We start from the raw sequence: 20,979 nt of genomic DNA, 5'->3' as shown, positions 1-20,979 counted from the left end.
ACCCCCCAGGACCCTCCAAAACCTCGCCCAGGGCTGGGGGTTCCTCCCCCCGTCCCTTCATCCGTGGGGGGCTCGGTGCCAAATCCATCCGTCAGCTCCAGCGGCACAGGGACATCGGCACGAGGGGAAGGATTTTGGGAGGCGGCTCGGGCAGGGCTTGCCTTGCAGAAGGAAGATCAGCTGGCAAGGAAAAGCCTTGGAAGGAACTGGAAGGGGAAAAAAAAGGAGTTTCCTGAAGTGTCCAACCTCCCCGCAACCTCCTCGCTCCCCTTTCCGTGGGATGCGGCTCCTCCAGGATCCCTGGATCCGAAGCCCGGCCCGCTCCCCTGGGAGCTGAGCATTTCGGGTGGATTTCACCTCCCAGGCGTTCCTCCTCCAGCGCCAGGGGAGTTTTTTACACCCTGGAATGGATTTTTGGCCCTTCCCACCAGGGAGCCGTGGAAGCGCCACCTCCTGGAGCTGGGATGGGCTGAGCCTCCCGCCGCCTCCAGCCTAGCTGCCAAACTCTACAGGCAATAATTTCTCCACCCTTTGCCCCTCTTTTTTCCAAGGAAAATCATGTTTATTTTCAGGCGGCCATCCCCCTCATCCTCCAGAACATTTCCCCATCCCCAAGCCCCAGGCCCAGCAGCATCTTTGGGGTTTATTTTCCTCTCCACTGACCTGGACAGGCAGACTCTGCCCTGCTCCCAGCCCTTCCCAAACGCAGCCGGGAGCAGCAGGAAGAGCTCGCTGGAATCACAGCTCCTGGGAAGAGCCTCCCTCCCGCGGGCTCCGCATGAGCCGGGCACGGCGCTCCGGGACCTTGGGTGTTTCTGTTCCGTTGGCTTGGTTTTCTATGAGCCCGTCTTTGTAACGTGAACCGAGGATTTCTTTTCTATTCTGTAATTATAAAAGTTAAAGGAAAGTTTCAGCGGGTGCTGTTCTGCTTCGGGGCACCTCCCCTTCCCTGGGCCTTGGGGTGATTAAAGGTGGGGGTGGCTTTTTGTCATTATTTTTTTTTCTTTTTCCCTTCCTTAGCGCTGCCACCTCCCTCTGGGGCTCTGAAACCCCCGATCTCCCCAGCTCATATCATGGAATGGTTTGGTGGGAAGGGATCCTAAAGCTCACAGCCCCTGTCCCTGTCCCCTCCCACAGCTCCTCGTCCCTGTCCCCTCTCACAGCCCCAGTCCCTTGTCCCCTGTCCACTCCCCTGTCCCTGTCCCTGCCCCTTTCCCTGTCCCTGTCCCTGTCCTTGTCCCTGTCCCTGTCCCTGTCCCTGTCCCTGTCCCTGTCCCTGTCCCTGTCCCTGTCCCATCCCTGTCCCTGTCCCTGTCCCTGTCCCATCCCTGTCCCTGTCCCATCCCTGTCCCTGTCCCTGTCCCTGTCCCTGTCCCTGTCCCTGTCCCTGTCCTGTCCCTGTCCCTGTCCCATCCCTGTCCTGCCCTGTCCCTGTCCCTGTCCCATCCCTGTCCTTGTCCCTTGTCCCTTGTCCCTTGTCCCTTGTCCCTTGTCCCTTGTCCCCTGTCCCTGTCCCCATCCCTGTCCCTGTCCCCTCTCAGAGCTCCTGTCCCTGTCCCATCCCTGTCCCTGTCCCTGTCCCTGTCCCTGTCCCATCCCTGTCCCATCCCTGTCCCTGTCCCTGTCCCCTCCCTGTCCCTGTCCCTTGTCCCTTGTCCCTTGTCCCTTGTCCCTTGTCCCCTGTCCCTGTCCCATCCCTGTTCCTGTCCCTGTCCCTGTCCCTGTCCCTGTCCCTGTCCCTGTCCCATCCCTGTCCCATCCCTGTCCCCTCCCTGTCATTACGGTGTCCCAGCAGCTCCGGGGCTGAGCCGAGGAGCCCCAGCCCGGCTGTAAACAGGAAGGGCAGCAAGAAAAACGAGCTGATTTTCCTCATCCCCAAGAAACGGCCGAGGAGCAACAAAGGATGAATTTTCCGTCCCGCAGGCGCCGGACCCCGGCGAGTCACAGATGTTGAGGAGTAAAAAAGCCGCTTTCAGAGCCTCCAACAAAGGCATAGAGACGCTTTTGAGGGGCTCCGAGATGTGCGGAGGCAGCTGGGCACTCCCAGGTGTGCCGGGATGCGAGGGGAGCACAGGGGGATGCGGGGGATGGAGCCGGGAGGAGTTTCCCTTCGCCCAGGGACGCGCTCGGGGTTTGGTGCTCCCCGAGCTGGGTCCTGAGCAAAGTTGGGATGGTTCTCCAGAGCTCCAGGGGGGATGTGACAACCCCAGGGACACCCCCCTAAAACCACATCACCCGTGACATGAGCCCAAATTCCGGCCCTTCAGCCCTAGAGACATCCTGTCTGTGCTCCAGCCACCCCTGGTCTCTGCTGGAAGGTGACACAGGAGCTCACCCATGGATGTGACAATGCCAAGGACCCTGCTAAAACCACATTACCCATAACATGAACCCAAACTCCAGCCCTAGAGACATCCTGTCCGTGCCCCAACCACCCCTGGTCCCCTCTGGAAGGTGATACAGGAGCTCACCCATGGATGCGACATCCCCAAGGACCCTGCTAAAAACACATCACCAGTGACATGAGCCCAAAATCCGGCCCTCCAGCCCATGAGAAATCCTGTCCGTGCTCCAACCACCCCTGGTCCCCGCTGGAAGGTGACACATGGATTGACAACCCCAAGGACACCCCGCTAAAACCACATCACCCGTGACATGAGCCCAAACTCCACCCCAAGAGAAATCCTGTCCATGCTCCAACCACCCCTGGTCCCCGCTGGAAGGTGACACGAGTGCTCACCCATGGATGTGACAACCCCAAGGACACCCCACTAAAACCACATCACCCAAAATCCAGCCCTAGAGAAATGCTCTCTGTGCTCCAACCACCCCTGGTCCCCGCTGGAAGGTGACACACATGGATTGGGTGCTCACCCATGGATGTGACAATGCTAAGGACGCCCTAGTGGGGCGTGTGGTTTTAGTGAAACCACATCACCAGTGACATGAACCCAAAATCCAGCCCTCCAGCCCTAGAGAGATCCTGTCAGTGCTCCAACCACCCCTGGTTCCTGCTGGAAGGTGACACAGGAGCTCACCCATGGATGTGACAACCCCAAGGACACCCCTAAAACCACATCACCCAAACTCCAGCCCTAGAGAAATGCTCTCTGTGCTCCAATCATCCCTGGTCCCCTCTGGAAGATGACACGGGCCCTCACCCATGGATGTGACAACCCCAAGGACACCCCACTAAAACCACATCACCCGTGACATGAGCCCAAACTCCAGCCCAAGAGAAATCCTGTCCGTGCTCCAACCACCCCTGGTCCCCGCTGGAAAGTGACACGAGTGCTCACCCATGGATGTGACATCCCCAGGGACACCCCTAAAACCACATTACCCCAAAATCCAGCCCTCCAGCCCTAGGGAAATCCTGTCCATGCTCCAGCCACCCCTGGTCCCCTCTGGAAGGTGACACAGGAGCTCACCCATGGATGTGACAAGGTCAAGGACACCCCACTAAAACCACATCACCCGTGACATGAACCCAAACTCCAGCCCAAGAGAAATCCTGTCCGTGCTCCAACCACCCCTGGTCCCCTCTGGAAGGTGACACAGGAGCTCACCCATGGATGTGACATCCCCAAGGACCCTGCTAAAACCACATCACTCTCAGCATGAACCCAAACTCCAGCCCTTCAGCCCTAGGGAAATCCTGTCCATGCTCCAACCACCCCTGGTTCCTGCTGGAAGGTGACACGAGTGCTCACCCATGGATGTGACAACCCCAGGGACACCCCTAAAACCACATCACCCAAACTCCAGCCCTAGAGAAATCCTGTCAGTGCTCCAACCACCCCTGGTCCCCTCTGGAAGGTGACACGGGCCCTCACCCATGGATGTGACAACCCCAAGGACACCCCACTAAAACCACATCACCCGTGACATGAACCCAAACTCCAGCCCAAGAGAAATCCTGTCCATGCTCCAACCACCCCTGGTCCCCTCTGGAAGGTGACACGAGTGCTCACCCATGGATGTGACATCCCCAGGGACACCCCTAAAACCACATTACCCAAAATCCAGCCCTAGGGAAATCCTGTCCATGCTCCAGCCACCCCTGGTCCCCTCTGGAAGGTGACACATGGATTGGGAGCTCACCCATGGATGTCACCCTGCCCTGGTGACACCTCCAGGGCGTTCCCTGCCGGCCGTGCTGCAGCCACAGGCACGAGCACAGCTTTTCACTCCATGTAGTTCTATAGATCTGTACAAAATGTATTTTATATCGTTTATATATAGTTTGTTGTTTTATAAATATGTATAGGATATAGTTTTATGTAGTTTTTATATAGTTTATATAGTTTTATATATGAAAATATAATTATAAATACAATTATAAATATAAATATAAATATAAATATGAATATAAATATAAATATAAATATAAATATAAATATATGTATAGTATATAGTTTTATGTAGTTTTTATATAGTTTATATAGTTTTATATATGAAAATATAAGCATAAATATAAGTATAAATATAAGTATAAATATAAATATTAATATAAATATAAGTATATGTATAGTATATAGTTTTATGTAGTTTTTATATAGTTTATATAGTTTTATATTTGAAAAGATAAGTATAAATATAAATATATGTATAAATATAAATATAAATATAAATATAAATAAAAATATAAATATAAATATAAATATAAATATGTACAAATATATGTACAAACATATGTACAAATATATGTATAAATATATGTATAAATATAAGTTAAATATAAATAAATATAATATAAATATAATTTACCTATGTAAATAAATATAAGTTTTATAAATAAAATATAAGTTAAATATAAAGTAAATAGTAAAAAGTAAAAATTAAATATAAATGTAAATATAAGTATAAATATAAATTAAATATAAATGTAATATATAAATGTAATGTATAAATGTAATATACAAAGATAAATATAAAATATATAATTGTAAATACAAATATAAATAAAATATAAATATACATATACATAGGCATATAAATATAAACATACATATAAATAAATATTTATATAAATATATAAATAAATATTTATATAACTATATAAATATATAGTTATATAAATATATAACTATATAACTATATAAATATATAAATATATAAATATATAAATATAAGTATAATATAAATATGAATATAAATGTGAATATAAATACAGATATAAATATAAATATAAATATAGATATAAATATAAATATAAATATAAATATAAATATAAATATAAATATAAATATAAATATAAATATAAATATAAATATAAATATAAATATAAATATAAATATAGCTGTGTTCCCCTGCCCCATCACTCCCGGGATGAGCAGCCAGGACGCCCTCGCTGGAGCACAGCCGTGCCCTGCCCGGGTCCTGCGCTGGATCCAGCCCCAAACCCGCCGGGTTTGTCCCGGGAGCCTCGGGAAGGGTCGGGCCAGGATGGATGGAGGCAGCCGGGAGCTGTGGGAGCTCTGGAGCCAGCGGTGCTGGATGTGTTCCAGTGCCCAGGGATATTCCCACAGGAGTCTCTGGCTGCAGGGAAGGATCCCGTGCTCTGCTCCAGCCCAGCTCGCTGCTGGAGGTGCGGAGAAAAAAGAGGATGAGCGACTTTTTGTAAAGAGAGAGAGAGTGGAAGAACAAAGGGGAATGGTTTTATACTGAGAGAGATCCAGATTAGATATTGGGAGGAAATTCTTCCCTGGCAGGGTGGGGAGGGGCTGGGCTGGAATTGCCAGAGCAGCTGTGGCTGTCCCTGGATCCCTGGCAGTGCCCAAGGCCAGGCTGGACATTGGGGCTGGAGCAGCCTGGGACAGTGGGGGTGACCCTGGGGACAGTGGGGGTGACCCTGGGACAGTGGGAGTGACCCTGGGGACAGTGGGGGTGTCACTGGGACAGTGGGGGTGACCCTGGGGACAGTGGAGGTGACCCTGGGGACAGTGGGGGTGACCCTGGGGACATTGACGGTGGCCCTGCCAGGGCTGGGGTGGCCCTGGGTGGGCTTTGAGGTCCCTCCCAACCCAACCCAACCCATTCCATGATTCCATGATCCTGTCAGAGCGTCTCTCTCCCGTTCCCATTTCCCGAGGAAGGGCTGGGGCGGTGCGAAGGAGCAGCAGGGAGCGGGCAGAGGGAAATCTCTCCCCGGCAATGCAATCAGGCCGTGGGGCTGAGAGGAGAAGTCATGCGGACAGGAGGGCAGGAGGCTTCCAAAGGGCTGAGTCACGGAATTGCCTGCTGAGAAAATCCAGCCTCCACGTCTTTAATGATAACAAACGAGCTGGAAATCTTCATCAGCCTCCCGCTTCGGAGCGTTAATGAGAGAACTGAGGAGAGGGAATGGGGTGGGGGATGATCCCCAAAGAGGGGATCTCACCCACCCCTCCGAGGAGCTGCTGCCACCCCAACCAACGGCAGCATTTAGGGACAAGGTGGCACCAGTGTGTGGACAATGTCCCCAGGCAACCTTTGCCTCCCTCAGCGATGGGGCAGCAGCAGCAGAGGGGTCCCCGTGTCCCCCCCGCCCACCTGGGGCCCGCAGGTGTGCAGCTGAGAGGATCCAGCCGGGATTTTGGGATCCCCTGAGCAGGGACAGGGCTCCAGCCGGCCCTGGAAGCGCTGGCCATGGATCCTGCGGCTCCTTCCCAGCTGGATCTCAACCCCCCTGTGATGAAGGTGCCACCACCTGAACTCTGCTGCCTGGAGCTGCTTTGGGAAGCCACAGCAATTTCCATCCCCCAGCTCCATCCCTCGGCCCTGGCACCGCAGCTGCTCACCTGGCAACCCTCAGCATCCCTCCCCAGCGTCCCTGCAGGGCTTGGCAGCCCTTCAAAGGGCTGCTGGAAAGGTGGGAATGGGAGCAGAGCTGTGACACGTCTCGGCAGCCAGGTCTGGGGGAAAACCCAGGTGGTTTCTAAAGCAAACATGAAATTTCCTTTTTCCTGGTTTAGAGCTGTGTTTTTGTGTGGCTGCCGTTCCTGCAGGTTTCCCAGCTCCATTCTCATTTTTAATGTGTCAGGGGGGTGGCAGAGGGGAAATCCAATGACACTTGACCCCCTGTGCCTGCCAAAACCCAAAAACATCTGTCTACCAAACGTTTTCCTGACCAAAACATTCCTTCCTGCCTGGGCCCTGGGGAAAACACCTTGACCCCACAGAGCGAGAAGTCCCGTGTATCTCTTATTATGGATCCCATAAATCCACCCCGGGTTTATCTCCACTTCTCCAGGGCATTTCTCACTGCCAGCCTCTGGCTGCCTCCTGCAGCGGCTCCGTGAGCTGTGGCAAACCTGAGGAGGGACAGCAGAGACGTCACTGGGGTCACAGAACCATTGATGGTTTGTGTTGGAAGGGACCTTAAAGATCACCTAAATCCAACCCATGGCAGGGTCACCCCCACTGTCCCCAGGGTCACCTCCCACTGTCCCAGGGTCACCCCCACTGTCCCCAGGGTCACCTCCCACTGTCCCAGGGTCACCCCCACTGTCCCCAGGGTCACCTCCCACTGTCCCCAGGGTCACCCCCACTGTCCCAGGGTCACCCCCACTGTCCCCAGGGTCACCCCCACTGTCCCAGGCTGCTCCAGCCCCAATGTCCAGCCTGGCCTTGGGCACTGCCAGGGATCCAGGGACAGCCACAGCTGCTCTGGCAATTCCAGCCCAGCCCCTCCCCACCCTGCCAGGGAACAATTCCTGCCCAAGATCCCACCCAAATCTCCCCTTTTCCAATCTCAAGCCATTCCCTGTGTCCTGTCCCCCCAAGCCCTCGTTAATCTCTCTCCACTTTTCTTGTGGCTCCTTCAGGCACTGGAAGATCACAGTTTGGTCACCCTGACATTTCCAGGCTGAACAATCCCAGCTCTCCCAGCCTTTCCTCCCAGCAGAGCTGCTCCATCCCTCTGTCCATCCTGGTGTTTTCCCCTGGATTCTCTCCATCCTGTGCTAGAAGCCCATTCCCCCGGGAAGCAGGGGCAGGCACTGGCACTTCCCCGAACACAAGGAGGGAACAGCGGGAGCTGAGCACCCCCAGGACACCTCCCAGAGCAGCTTTGTCCTTGCACTGGGGACTGGGGACTCCCTGCACGGCTCAGCACAGCCCTGAGCCCAGCTGGTGGGTGGGAGCTGCTTAAAAACTTTAATTTTGGGGGGCTCTATTCTCACGAGGAAAAGCAGCTCTGCGGCCAACACGAAACTCTCAGACCCCGCTGCTGCCAGGTGGCTCCACAGCCAGAATTCCCTGCAGCTTCCCATAACCACAACATTTCAGCAGCTGCTTTTAAACTTGGCTGGGACTCCTTTAAAAAAAAAACCACCCATCTGCTCTGGGTGCCTCATCAGGAGTGTGGAGAGAAACCCGTGGGCGAAAGGTGTCGGTGGAGAGCAAGGCTTTATCTGATGGCTCAGAGCTGCTGCAGAGCCCAGGGACATTCCCCGGCTGCTGCTGCTGCCAGCTCCAGCTCAGGAAGCGTTTCCATGAAGGTGACACCGGGAAGGTCCCTGATTTCAGGTGTCAGAGCTGCCCAGCTCTGGCCACTGTGGCTGTCAGCTGTGGCTCACGGTGCCGGGCTTTGACGAAACGCTGCCCCAGTGATGCAAATCAATGATGCACTTGGCTTCTCGAGGGTTTCTTGGTCAAGCCAGCACACTCTGAAAATATTCTGCATAAAGACCTCAGCAGTTTTTGGCTTGGTTTGGGAAAAGTTGAGTCAGTGGATTTTTTAGATTTCTTTTTTCTGGTGGCCAAGGAGATGTTGGTGCTCTACACAGAGGGAGATCTTCTTTCCTTCGGTTTAGCTTTTAACTGCAGGCATCAAATTGTCGCTGAAATAAAAGTCCTGGATGTCCCAAGGCTGGGGACAGCCAGGCCTCCCTGGGGCAGCACCGAAGCCACTTTTAGGAGCCCCCAATGTGTTTTTTCCCCAGGTGAACCCCCTGTCCCGTGCAGGTGTCTCCCTTGGGGAGCTGTGGGAAGCTCTGCTCCCAGCAGGATGAATCACGGCAGCAGAGCTGGGTTGGTTTGCTCTCAGACGCCTTCAAAGAGAAGGTTCAGTGGTGCTGGGCATGGTGCCACCAGGAACAGCATCTGGGCAGAGCAGGGAAGGAGGGTTTGGATTTGGGCAGTGGGTCAGGATGTGGAATTTTGATGCTCGGTGAAGATCACCGTGTATTGAAGCCCCTTCTGTGGGGAACAGAGGGAGAAAAGCCCTTCCAGTGAGTCACTGGGAGGTGGGAGGACAGCAGTCACCTCCTGGAGGTCCCTTTTTCCCTTTGCAGATGAAGATGTATCCCAGGATAACTCCTGTCAGGACTGGGCTGGGGTCAGCTGGGGCAGCTCCTGGTGGCCAACGGTGCATGGAAGATCAGAAGGACATTTCCACCCCCAGAAGGTTTCTCCTGTGGAGGTGGAAGTTATTTCACTGCCTGCTCCTCTCACTCTGGCTCTGAAGTTTTTGGAGCAGCATGTTCTCCCAGTGGGAGACTTTTCCATGGATGGCAACAAGCTGGGAGCTCGGGCAGAAGAGAGGATGGCAGCGGTGGGAGGCAGGAGAGGCTGTGGGAGGGATGGAAGTGCTGGAGATGAGACCCAAACTCCCCCTCAGCCTCACAGCCGCAGGACTTCTCCCTAAATCCAGCAAAATTCACCGGCAAATGAGGGTTTGAACCACTCACACTCCATCCCCAGCAGGACTCCTTCCCTCCCCCTCTCATTCCAGCGGCGTAACTGTAATTATTCCAGGTCTAATTAACAGAGAGCACGTTTCCAGTGTCAGCAAGCAGCCTGGGTGTGTGCTGAGCCCACCTGGCAGGGGGGCAGCGCTGGGGACAGCGCAGGGACAGCCAGCCGGGGTGCTGAGGGTGGCAGCTGGCAGGGACAGAGCCCAGCAGTGACCAGAGGAAGCGCAGGGACACCCCAGCCCTCTGTGCCCGGTGAGGACAGAGTGGGAAAGAGCTCCTGTCCCCTTTGCAGCCCAAATCTCTGTCACCCAGGGGCCATGGCTGGTATCAGCCCAGGGATGGGTGGCACCACAGGAGAAAGCTGTGCAGGCAGATTCAGCTGCTCCAGCTCCCACACGACACAGTTCCACCTTTCACATCGCCTCTCCCGCACCGCTGGCATTCTGGGGACACTGCATGGACCCCACAGAACCATGGAACCGTTCAGGTTGGAAAGGATCCTCTAAGATCATCCAAACATTAACCCAGCACTGCCATGTTCACCACTAAACCATGTTCTCAAATGCCACATTTACGTATTTTTTGAACGCTTTCAGGGGTCAGGGCTTCACCACCTGTGCCAATGCCTGATATCCAAATTTTTCCTGATATCCAACTCCTTGGCACAACCTGGGTCTATTTCCTCTCATGTTGTTCCCTGGGAGCAGAGCCCGACCCCCCCGGCTGTCCCCTCCTGCCAGGGACTTGTGCAGAGCCAGAAATTCCCCCTGAGCCTCCTTTGCTCCAGCCTGAGCCCCTTCCCAGCTCCCTCAGGAATTCTCCAGCCCCTTCCCAGCTCCCTCAGGAATTCTCCAGCCCCTTCCCAGCTCCCTCAGGAATTCTCCAGCCCCTTCCCAGCTCCCTCAGGAATTCTCCAGCCCCTTCCCAGCTCCCTCAGGGATTCTCCAGCCCCTTCCCAGCTCCCTCAGGAATTCTCCAGCCCCTTCCCAGCTCCCTCAGCTGCTTCTCACAGGACTCCCTCTGCAGCTCCCTCCCCTCTCCCGGGAATTCAAGACACAGCAATGACCCAGAAGAGCTGTGTCCACCTCTCAGCCACTCGTGTCTCAGCAGAGCCGAGCCCAGCAGAGCCGAGCTTATCCCAGCAGGGCTTGGCCAGGTCACAGAAGCCGGGCTGCTGCTGGCCCAGGACGCTGCTGTGTGTCCGTGCAAGGCTCGGTTCCAACCCCAGGCTCCGCAGGGAAAACCTTTGCTCGCTGTTTTATCTCGACCCTTGCCTGTCACGCCCGGCCTGGGGCGCTCAGCACCGAACCCTCCAAGCCGCGTTTCCCCAGGTTTTGGGGATCGGTCCTGCTGCCCCCCAAGGGAAGGGCACGCTGGAAGAGGTGGTGGAAACACCCATCCATCGCCCCGCCAGCCCATGGAGCGGGGAATGGATGCAAGGCACGGCTGAAGCCAGCTTTGCACGTGTTTTAATGACTGAGGACCCGCGCTTGAAGTGACTTCTTGTACCCTCGCAAGCCACAAAAGCTGCGGGAGCCGCCCGTGCTGCGGGCTCTGTGCCCCAGGGCCGGCCGGAGCCCCTGGAGACAGCGGCTGCTCCTCTCTCCTCGCAGGTGAGGGCACGTCCGGAGCTCTCCCAGCTCGGGCTCGTCCCTCCCGTTTCCCTGCGTGCCTGGAGAGAGAACATTCCATGAGCGCATCGAGCGCTCCATCCCCCCAAAGGCAGCGGGGCAGGAGGGGCACGAAGGCGCTTGGCCACGGGCTGTCCCTTGAACATGGAGGAGCCGGGGCAGAACTACCGCTCCCAGCGTCCAGCGCCGCCCGCCCTGCCCGGGCTCCGCGCCCGGCGCCGCCCGCCGGGGGCTGTAGTTCCCCCGCAGCCCCGGCTCGGTGCCCGCGGCACATGGCGAGGGGGAGGCACCCAGGGGGAACCACCCCAAAATTGTGTTTGGCTGTTGGTGGAGGGTGAGGAGGCGCCGCTGGGTGCCCCCGGGGCGGTTCTGGGGCGGGAGGGGCATCCCCGCTGCTGGGGGCTCGGTGTGCCAGGGCTGGGGGACTCCGGAGTAAAGCTGGGGGGCTCGGACGGAGAGCACTCGGGGTGCCCAGCCTGGGGGGCTCAGGATGCCCAGGCTGTGGGGGGCTCGGACGGAGAGCACTCGGGGTGCCCAGCCTGGGGAGCTCAGTGTGTCCCGGCTCGGTGTGCGCAAGCTGGGACCGCCAAGGCTGGGGGAGGTGGGGTGTCCAGCGGGGTGCAGAGCGGGGTTCAGGATGCCCGGGCTAGCGGGGAAATAAGGGTGCCCGTGCCGGGGGGGCTCAGCCACATCCCCGGCCGGCCAGCGAGCGCTGCTGGCGGTGCCAGCGGGAGCGCGGGGCTGAAAGCGGGACTGGGCCCGCACCCCCGGCCGGGGCAGGGGCCACGCTGGGAGGGCGCTGCGGGCTGACCGCGGCCGGGGCGGCGCGGCGGGGTCGGGGCACATCCCGGTCCGGCCCGTCCCTTCCCGCTCCATCCCGTCCCTTCCCGGTCCGGCCCGTCCCTTTCCGCTCCATCCCGTTCCTTCCCGGTCCGGCCCGCTCCATCCCGTCCCGTTCCGGTCCATCCCGCCCTGTCCCGCTCCATCCCGTTCCATCCCATCCCATCGCGCCCCGTCCCGATCCGGTCCATCCAGTCCCGGTCTATTCCGCTCCATCCCATCCCATCCCGTCCCGTTCCCTCCCGTCCCATCCTGTTCCATCCCATCCCGTCCCGCTCCATCCCATCCCTTCCCATCCCATCCCTTCCCATCCCATCCCGTCCCGTCCCGTTCCGTTCCGTTCCGTTCCGTTCCATCCCGCTCCATCCCATCCCATCCCTTCCCATCCCGTCCCATCCCGCCCCGTTCCGTTCCGTTCCGTTCCATCCCGCTCCATCCCGTCCCGTCCCTTCCCTTCCCATCCCGCCCCGTCCCGGCGGCGCTGGGGCGGCCTCGCCTTCCCGTGGTGCAGCGCGGCCGCGGCCCCGCCGCGCCGCCATGTTGTCGGAGTGAGCGGCCGGGGAGAGGCAGCGGCGAGCGGCCGGGGGGGGCCCGGCATCCGTCTGCATCCGAGCGCCCCGCCCGTGAGTAGCGGCCCGGCGCCGGCCCCGCCGCGCCGCGGACCCCCGCGGACCCGCCCGTGGGCGCATATTGGCGGGGGGCGCGGGAGGAGAGGCCCCAGGCCGCCCCGAAGGCGAGCGGCGGCGGGGGCGCTGCGCCGGCGCTCCCGCCCCGCTCCGTGTCGGGGCCGCGGCCTGGGCCCATTGTTAGCGGGGAGGGGGCGTGGGGGGACCCCCGGGCCCCGGGCGCGGCCCCTGGGGGGCCCCGGTGACGGGGGCGGGGGGTAATGGTGGGGGGGCGGGGGGCCATCCCGGCCCGCAGCCGCCTTGCCCCGGGCCCCGCCCCGCCGGCCGCTCTCCCTCGCTCCGTGGGGCTCCCCCTTCTCCCGGGGAGGGTCTCCCCCTCCTCCCGCACGGCTCTCATCCCGGGGGGCTCCCCCTTCTCCTCGGGGCTCCGTCCCGGGGGGCTCTGTCGCTCCGGCCGAGGCCCCGCTTTGTTGCCCCCGGGGCTCCGGGGGGTGCTTGGCTTCCTTCCCCTCCGCTTTTGGGGGGTCTCGGAGCTTCGGGGGGTCCCTGGGAGAGGAGAGGGTCGGGGCTGGCGGCGGGAGGGAGGAAAAAAGCTCACGATCCTTTTAGATGTGCTGGGTGACCCCGGGGGTTTTGTGTTTGGGGGTTTTTTTTTCCCCCTTGTTTTTATCTCGTGCTCACATAACAACAGCTTCTGCCCTTGTGAGCTGCAAAGTTGGAATTTTAAGAGCCTCTCGCCCCAACCTGAGAAATTCTCTGGGTTTTTTTTTTTTGTTGTTGTTGTTGTTGTTTGCTTTGGTCAATGTTTAATAACTTTGTTCGGAGCAGAGATTTTTACTAGGCAGATCATGAGTAAGGAATTTCCTTTCTGAGGAGGGACGGAGGTGGGGTAAGGGGGACCGTGGGTCCTTTTGGGGTTTTTAGTGCTGGTTTTGAGAATCCCGTGGGTCAGGAATTGAGCGCTGCGTCTCCCCAGGATTCCAGGAAAACACAGGGATAACGTTAAAAGTTCTGCTAGGCCACACCGCTCTCAAACAATGGCTCTGCTTTCATTCCCACTGCAACTTCCCCCCAAAAAAAAAGTAAACCCACCCAGCCCAGACTCCTCTGCTTTGGGGTTGAACTTTTTTGAAACGCTTTTTTTGTCATAATCTGTGATTTTGAGGGGAATAGGGAATCGGAGCCGTGAGGATGTGGCTGTGGAGCCGGGCTCTGTGCGGATTAAAGCTCTTTTATTCAGCGTTGTCACCGCCGGTGATTCAAACTCGCGGGGAGATTCCTCGGAAGTTTTTTTGTTGTTTGCGGAGCGTCCCAGAATCGGAAGAATTGTGAGCACACGGAGCAGTTCATTCCCGTGCCGAGTTCTCATCCAGGGAAAAGCAGAGCCGCCCTCCCTGAGCTCGGCACCGAAGCCTTTGTTTGCAAATCCGGCCTTCTGCCCACCTGGGAAAAGTTGATGCTCTATTTTTAGGAAGAGTTTGGGAATGAAAGAGGCTCGGGAGGCCCCGAGCAGCTGCGGCTTTGCCGTGTAGGTGACTTCGTGCAGCCGTGAGTGACAGGATTCAGCTGTCCCGCTGTCCGGATCGCGAAATTCCCATAAAAACCCGGCTGGGAACTGCCCCCGAGCTGCCCGCAGCGCTCCCTTGCAAAATGTCTCCTGTGCCAAGTTCGCCTCTCGTGTTCGCAGCAGCAGAGGAAGCGCCTGGGAGCAGCCTCTCCTTAATCCACTCAGCTTTTCTGGAGCCTCCCGATTTTCACCATAAACACCTTGATTCAATTAATTGATTCAATTAATTGGTGGACGGAGGGGCGCGCGGCCTTTTGAAGGAGCAAAGGCTGCGGCAGTGCAACTTTGTACCTTGTTTGGCACTGGGAATGGGCTGGGACAGTCTGTAGATACTGGGAATTTTTTTGGTGGGGATTCATAGTATCTTCCTTTGTTTGGTTGTTTTTTTTTTTTACGGTCTGCCCTGAGATAACTTGTAACTTCCTTTGGAGGGGCCCGCTCAGATTTCATTGCTGCAGTTAGTGCACACCTCGTTTTGATGATAAATTAAATTCTTACCATTAGTTACTTAATTTTTTAAATTCTTTTTGCATAGAGGAGCTCGAGTGCTTCATGTGATGTTACTGAAAGATTTTGATATTGTTTGCTAAAAGGAAATCAGAGGAAAAACGCCATTAAACCGAATTGCAGTCTTAAAACCAGTCAAGATTTAGTCATATCGAGTTTCCAGTGTGTTTTTAACTATGTGGGGAAGGTGGTGATTTCCAGACTCTGAAAGCTGGAGGAGTGAGTCCTGTTGGATGTCCGTGGTATTTGAGTTGTGAGTGTATAAAAAGCCCTGCGGAGTGGCCCTGGGGGCTGTGTGTGTGCAGCACCAAGTGATGTTGGAGGTGCAATTAAAACAACCTGATGTCTGCAGTTTTTCGAGTCGTTTTCCTCCGAATATTAACCTCATGCTTCACTCGTGCTGACAAAGTCTGGTCAAAGACACGACTCAGATCTTTTATTTTGGTCTCCCCACCGTTTGTAGGGTGTTTGTAGAAGTTGTTTGTAGTAGTTGAGTGTTGTTCAGGGCTACTACGAGGAGCAGGGAGGGAACAGAGCCGTCTTTCAGACCCTTGGGGCTGCTCTGCCAGGAGCTTCCCAGGGCTCCACCACCCCAAATTCATCCTCAGAACTCTCTGTGGGGCTGCTTTTAGGTACCTTAAATCATAAACTATCAGTCTTTTTAATAAAGATGACTTCAGACTGTCCCATGCCTTTAAAAAGGAATTGGGCTCGTCGTGTGAGTATTACATAACGGGGAAAACACTTTGCTGTTCACCCCTGTAGTGTCCTTACTGCTCTGATAGTCCTGCCTTAAAATAACAAACAAACTTCTGTGGTTTTGTGCTGCTGGAACGTTATCAAAATATTTGGGGGATAGGAAGTTTTTTGAGTTGCTGTCATCTTAATCTGTAGGTTTGCAGGTATGCAAACCATGTGGGGTATTTCATTTTTTTGGGGTATTTTATTGGGGTGTTGTGGGCACTGAAATGTGTTGGAGTTGTGCGGTTTTGCCCCGGTGCCGTGGACAGCAGGACCAGCAGTGCTGGCTGTGCCTGCTCTGGAAAGTTCTGCCGAGATGCCAGGTTTGCTGCTCCTTCTCCAGGGAATTCCATAAAGGATGTCCATGGGTTTTTCTGGTTCCTGAGCACAGCTTGTGAGTTAGCAGCGAGAGCGCACGCTGTGCTTGGGGCTCCATCAGCTGTACAAGCAGAAATCCGGGATCTGAAGTTTGCATTGAAAAAAAAACCCAAAACCCCAAAACCAAAGCAAACTGTTCCTTTGCATGACTGAGGGAATACTTTGGGATACTGTGGGGTACAGGGGGCCTTGAGTGTTCCTGTGGATGGGGGACCCGGCCTCTTTTGCCTGCCTTGGAAGGGAGCAGCAAGTCCTGGTGTCACTGCCTTCCATGGGTTTTTTGGGGGCTGTTTTCCAGTCAGTGTGTTGTCCCTCGCAGAAATTGCCGTTCTGCTGGTGCTTCACAGGCATCCTGTGCATCCTGCTAGCCCCATGGGGCACGGAATGTGACATTTCTGAGCGTTCCCAGTGCCCTCGTAGCTGCTGGGTTCTCAGAGCCAGCGAGTGTTGAAGGAGCCCCGTTTGCCACAGCGGTGTTGCCCTGGCAGTCACAAGATGGGTGTGTTATTTAACACTCAGAGCCGCAGCTGGGAGGATTTCATGTCTCTTTCCCTTCTCTTTCCCCCGTGTCCCCCCTGCAGGTGTTGGTGGAATGAGCGTAGCGTGCGTTTTGAAGAGAAAAGCAGTTCTGTGGCAGGACTCGTTCAGCCCCCACCTGAAGCAGCACGCTCAAGACACAGCCAGCCCCACCATGCCTGTGGTACTGACATCTGGCACAGGCTCGCAGGCTCAGCCCCAGCCAGCTGCAAACCAGGCCCTTGCAGCAGGGACACACTCCAGCCCCGTGCCAGGATCCATAGGAGTGGCGGGGCGCTCCCAGGACGACGCCATGGTGGATTATTTCTTCCAGAGGCAGCACGGGGAGCAGCTCGGGGGAGGAGGCAGCGGCGGCGGCGGCTACAACAACAGCAAACACCGCTGGCCCACCGGGGACAACATCCACGCAGAGCATCAGGTAGAAAACCACTCCCAGCTTTCCCGAGTCAGCCCTGCAGGCTTCTCAGAGACGCTTTTCACGGTGCTCTTCTAAAGCTGGAGCTGGTTCTGGTGGAGTTGGAATGGCAACAGTGGTGCTGTTTGTTCTCTCTTCTTAGGGTGGCGGTGCCCTGGTAGCTCTGAGCTGAAAGGTTTCTGCTCTTGAGGGTGTTGAAATCCCAAATCCCGATCCACTCCCTGTGACAGTCGAATGCATGTTTACAAAATTCATCGCTCCCTTTATTGATTTTTTTTTTTCTGATGTGTGAACCAGCATAGCTGTGACTGCTGCTGCTGCTTTTCAAATGTGTTGCTGTAGTTAAATAATTCTTATGTAATGGTATTACAAAACTGCCAATGCATGTAGGTTGGGCTTTTACCATTCCCAATATTGGAAAACACAGGAGTGGAAGTTGCTGGTGGTACGTTTGAGTGGGTTTCTTTGCTTTGGGGTTGGGTTTTTATGGTTGTCATGTAGAGGGGAAGGTGGTGATGGTGTGTGTAGCTGAAGTGAGAAGAGCAGCCTCAAGAGTGTCACCAAGCAGTGGTTTTAGGAACTTCTTCGAGGCACTCAGAGTCTCTAGAGGGGTGGTGGGCCAGGCTGTTTACTCGAAGTCTTTTCAGCAGTTGCATTGTCACTGGTGCTGCAGTTAAACGAGTGGCTGACTCACTCCACTCTGTCTGACCTGTAGCTCACTCATCAAAGACACACGAGCGCTTCCTCTCCGAGGCAGCAGAACCCGAGTGTAAGCACATTTGAAAGCAGAATGATCCCCACAAATATTGCCAGGGCAGCAGACACAAAGCTTTTGCAACCCTTACGAGCATCTCCTGCCTCCAGTTTCTGGAATCAAAGCGACCGAGCGCTGGCTCCTCTGCTGTGCCTCCCCAGGGGATGTATTGCCAACCAGACCATTTAAAAGCAAACATTGCAGGGAATTTTGCAGCCTCACTGAAGGCAGTGTGTACATCAACAAAGAAATAAACCCAAGTGCCCTGTTAATTTGTTCTGGAAGAAAAATCACATAAAATACTGCAGTATGAGCTAAGGAGCTAGAGAAATATTGTTGTTTTTCCCTTATGGAGAAATGTAGTATTTAGGTATCACTTCAGAAGAAATAACTGCGTTGAAACAGATGTCATTTTTCCGTTTATTACCCGAGTTTTCAGTCACTAACTGTAAAACTTGCTTCAAGAGGCATCACTGCCAGAGATCTTAATGTTTTAAGTTGTGAAAAAAACAATCAGCAAGAATTTCTTCTTGCAGACTTGTAGGTTTTCCAAATCAAAGCCACCACAGAGTCTTGGGGTGGAGATGCCCGGGCAGGGCCTGCTATTGTTTGGGCATTTTGTGGCAAGATGACTTCATGAATTCAAATGATGTCATAAATTCTCAATCCTCTTTTTCTCCAGCTCACACTTTCATCCTCCTTTCACTGCAAATCCCTGGAAGCAAAGACAACAAAATTCACTGGAGATAAGGGAGGTGGAGACAGGGCACTCCAAGCTCACAGTCATTAAAAACTCTGCTAAAAACTTCTATTTATTTATTTAATAATGGGAAGACTTAAACTTTCACTCAAACAAAAGAATCCTGCCTGTTCCAGAGGCTTGCTCTGTTGTCAGCAGAAGTGTTGCTCAGCTTGATTTTCTTCAGTAACTTGTGCAATGAAATGATCCTAATAAATAAACCACTTAATGAAGGGAAAGCTCATTAACTTTTGCTAGTTTAAATGATCTTTTCAAATGCAGCTCCTGTATGGTGTGGTGGCAGGACAGGGGTGAGGAGGTTGTGTGGCCAGATCACACCTGCAGGATGGGGCTCAGAGATGATTCTGTGTGATGCTCTCTGTTTCCCCTGAGAGTTCTGCGAGCTGAGGCTCAGGAAATAACCCAGCAGAGCAGAATTAACATTGGGGTTTTTATCTCTTCTGCTTCCTGCTGCCTTGTACTCTGTGATAAATGTGCTACAGCCGTAGTTCCAATGTTTTTGCATTCAGTGCTCATCTCTAGAGCAATCTTTGTGTCTAATTTCTCCCAAGTCAGCTCTGAGGTGGGGCACTAACCCTGTTCCCTGTCTCATTTGATACCGGGTGCTCCAGTGATTGATGGGCATTTTATCAAGAGTTTTATCACTTTTAGCAGGGTTTTATCAGAGTTTGGTGCTCCTGCCCTCTTTTTCCATGGTTCTCTGCTTGCCTCAGGGTTTTACTCCTGGGGAGCAGAGTGCAGGATGTGTAATACTAACACTGCCCTTCTTTTTGACTTGTTGGCCCCCTCCACATCTGCTTCTTAAATTATAAATTCCTTGGAGCAGGAACAAATCTCACGCATGCAAAGTGATTTCATTCAGTTTGGGTTTAGAATTGAATTTGGCCTGCAAAAACAGAAGTGGAAGGAAGTGCTGGGACATGCAGGGTGGTAGGGAATCATTAGGGATGTCTCCCAGCTCTCAGTTTCTTACGGATGCACTTTTATTACTGCACTTTCCATTTTAGACTTTCAAAGATTGTTCAGCCTTGAAGACTGGTTGGGAAACTCAGTAGCTAAAAGATAATGGGAAGTCAGAAAAAAATAATGATAGGCTAATATAGGTTAATGTCTGCCTAGAGCATGGGAGGTCGTAATTAAAGGTAGAAGGATTTTAATTGTTGAATCCCAGATTGTTTTTGTTGGGTGTGTAGACAGACATGTGTCTGTTGGTGATAGCACTGCGGTGGCTTTTACCAAACGATGGCATTTTGTGGTGGCATTAAACAGCCAGGAGTGCTGCAGGAGCCTGCTTTTCCATGGATTTCATTGTGCTGTTTCTCCTGGTCACTTTTCCTACTGGCAGCTCTGGGAATTGAGCTGAGAGTGGCTTTAGCAGGGATAGCCTGAGGAAAAGTTTCTCCCAAGGAAGGGAGGAGAGAAGCTCCTTCCTGGTGGTGTCCTCCTGTGAGCAGCAGGAAAATGCTGTGTCTGTTTGTGTTTTGCTTAGAAACTTTCTTTTCCTGTTGCATTTTTCCCTCCTCCTCTGGAAGGTGTGTGTGGGTTTTTATATAAAATGAAGCAATTAAAGATGTCCCTGTAATTTCAGAAATTTAGGTGTCAAATCTTCACCATCCCCACAAAAAGCTTGTGCTGTAAGGTCTCCTTTGTCCCTGCAGACACTGAAGTGGTGCTGGAATCAGATTTTTGATTTCCTGACTCGGTCTCTCAGATCTCCTGAACAAAATCCCAGGTGTTTGCAGCTCCTCATCCTTCATCACCGAACTTCCATGGAGGACACTTAACTGCAGATTTTTCTCTTTTTACCCACAAAAAGCAGCAGGATGAGGTTGAGTGTCAGGGTCCCTGGTAATTTTAATATTTGAGTGTTTAGGCTGTCTGATTGCTGTTGGGCAGAGAGTTGCCCTGGCTGCAGTGGAGTGTTTGTGTGCTTGTTTATCCAGGAAAAAAACCTGGATAGGGATCAGGACATCACGTAGGGAGGGGATGGGATGGGTCCAGGTGAGGAATGGCCCGGGCTGGATCTGCCTTGGTTATGAAAGGTTGCACAGATCTCCTCACAAACCCAAACAGCCTCTGCTGCTCCTGGAGGGAGTGGAAAGACACTCGGGATATTCAGCTGGGACAAGTTATCAACACTGAGCAGGTTTTGAGGAAAATTGGCCGGGTTTTCTTGGCTGGGGTCTCCCGTGGCTCGTGCGTGCGTGTGCTTGAAGTGGAGAGAAGGGAGAGTTGTGTGCTGGTGGTCCCTCTGGAATTGCAGGCAGTGGATATACTTAGACTGTCTGAATTGCACTTGGGTAGTGTGGGAGTTGCTTGGTAGAAGCAAATGATTTTAGGCATTTGCTTTCTCTCAGAGCATGTTTAATTAATAATTGGAGACAATAGAACTCTGCAGGGATGGTCTTGTTGAATGTGGGGAATTTTTCACATGGTGTTGGTGAAGAATAGTGAGCACAACAGGGCTGGGACTGGGGTTTCTGCTCAGTTTTGCCTTTTGGCAGCGTGACCGTGCGAGTTGTTCCCTGGGAGCTGGGATTCAG

General features: G+C 53.8%; 1 protein-coding gene across 7 annotated transcripts in view; it reads left to right on the top strand.

The window, feature by feature from the left end:
* Window positions 1-12,643: 12,643 nt before the first annotated feature.
* PUM1 (pumilio RNA binding family member 1) overlaps window positions 12,644-20,979 on the top strand; it is a 77,217-nt gene continuing 68,881 nt past the window's right edge. For 5 of the 7 annotated variants that reach the window (XM_088067469.1, XM_088067471.1, XM_088067468.1 and 2 more), the window contains exons 1-2: window positions 12,645-12,774; window positions 16,552-16,925. In XM_088067469.1, the coding sequence (XP_087923595.1) occupies window positions 16,563-16,925 (363 nt within the window). In that variant the 5' untranslated portion in view covers window positions 12,645-12,774; window positions 16,552-16,562. Of the gene's footprint in view, window positions 12,775-16,551; window positions 16,926-20,979 lie in introns of all 7 variants that reach the window. The other 2 variants (XM_088067472.1, XM_088067473.1) reach the window with 2 other exon arrangements.

This window comes from Pseudopodoces humilis, chromosome 27 (genome assembly GCF_049639895.1).
Source record: "Pseudopodoces humilis isolate 2021_Gansu_Grassland_sample_001 chromosome 27, ASM4963989v1, whole genome shotgun sequence".
NCBI lineage: Eukaryota > Metazoa > Chordata > Aves > Passeriformes > Paridae > Pseudopodoces > Pseudopodoces humilis.
This window is presented reverse-complemented; position numbering and strand designations above follow the sequence as displayed.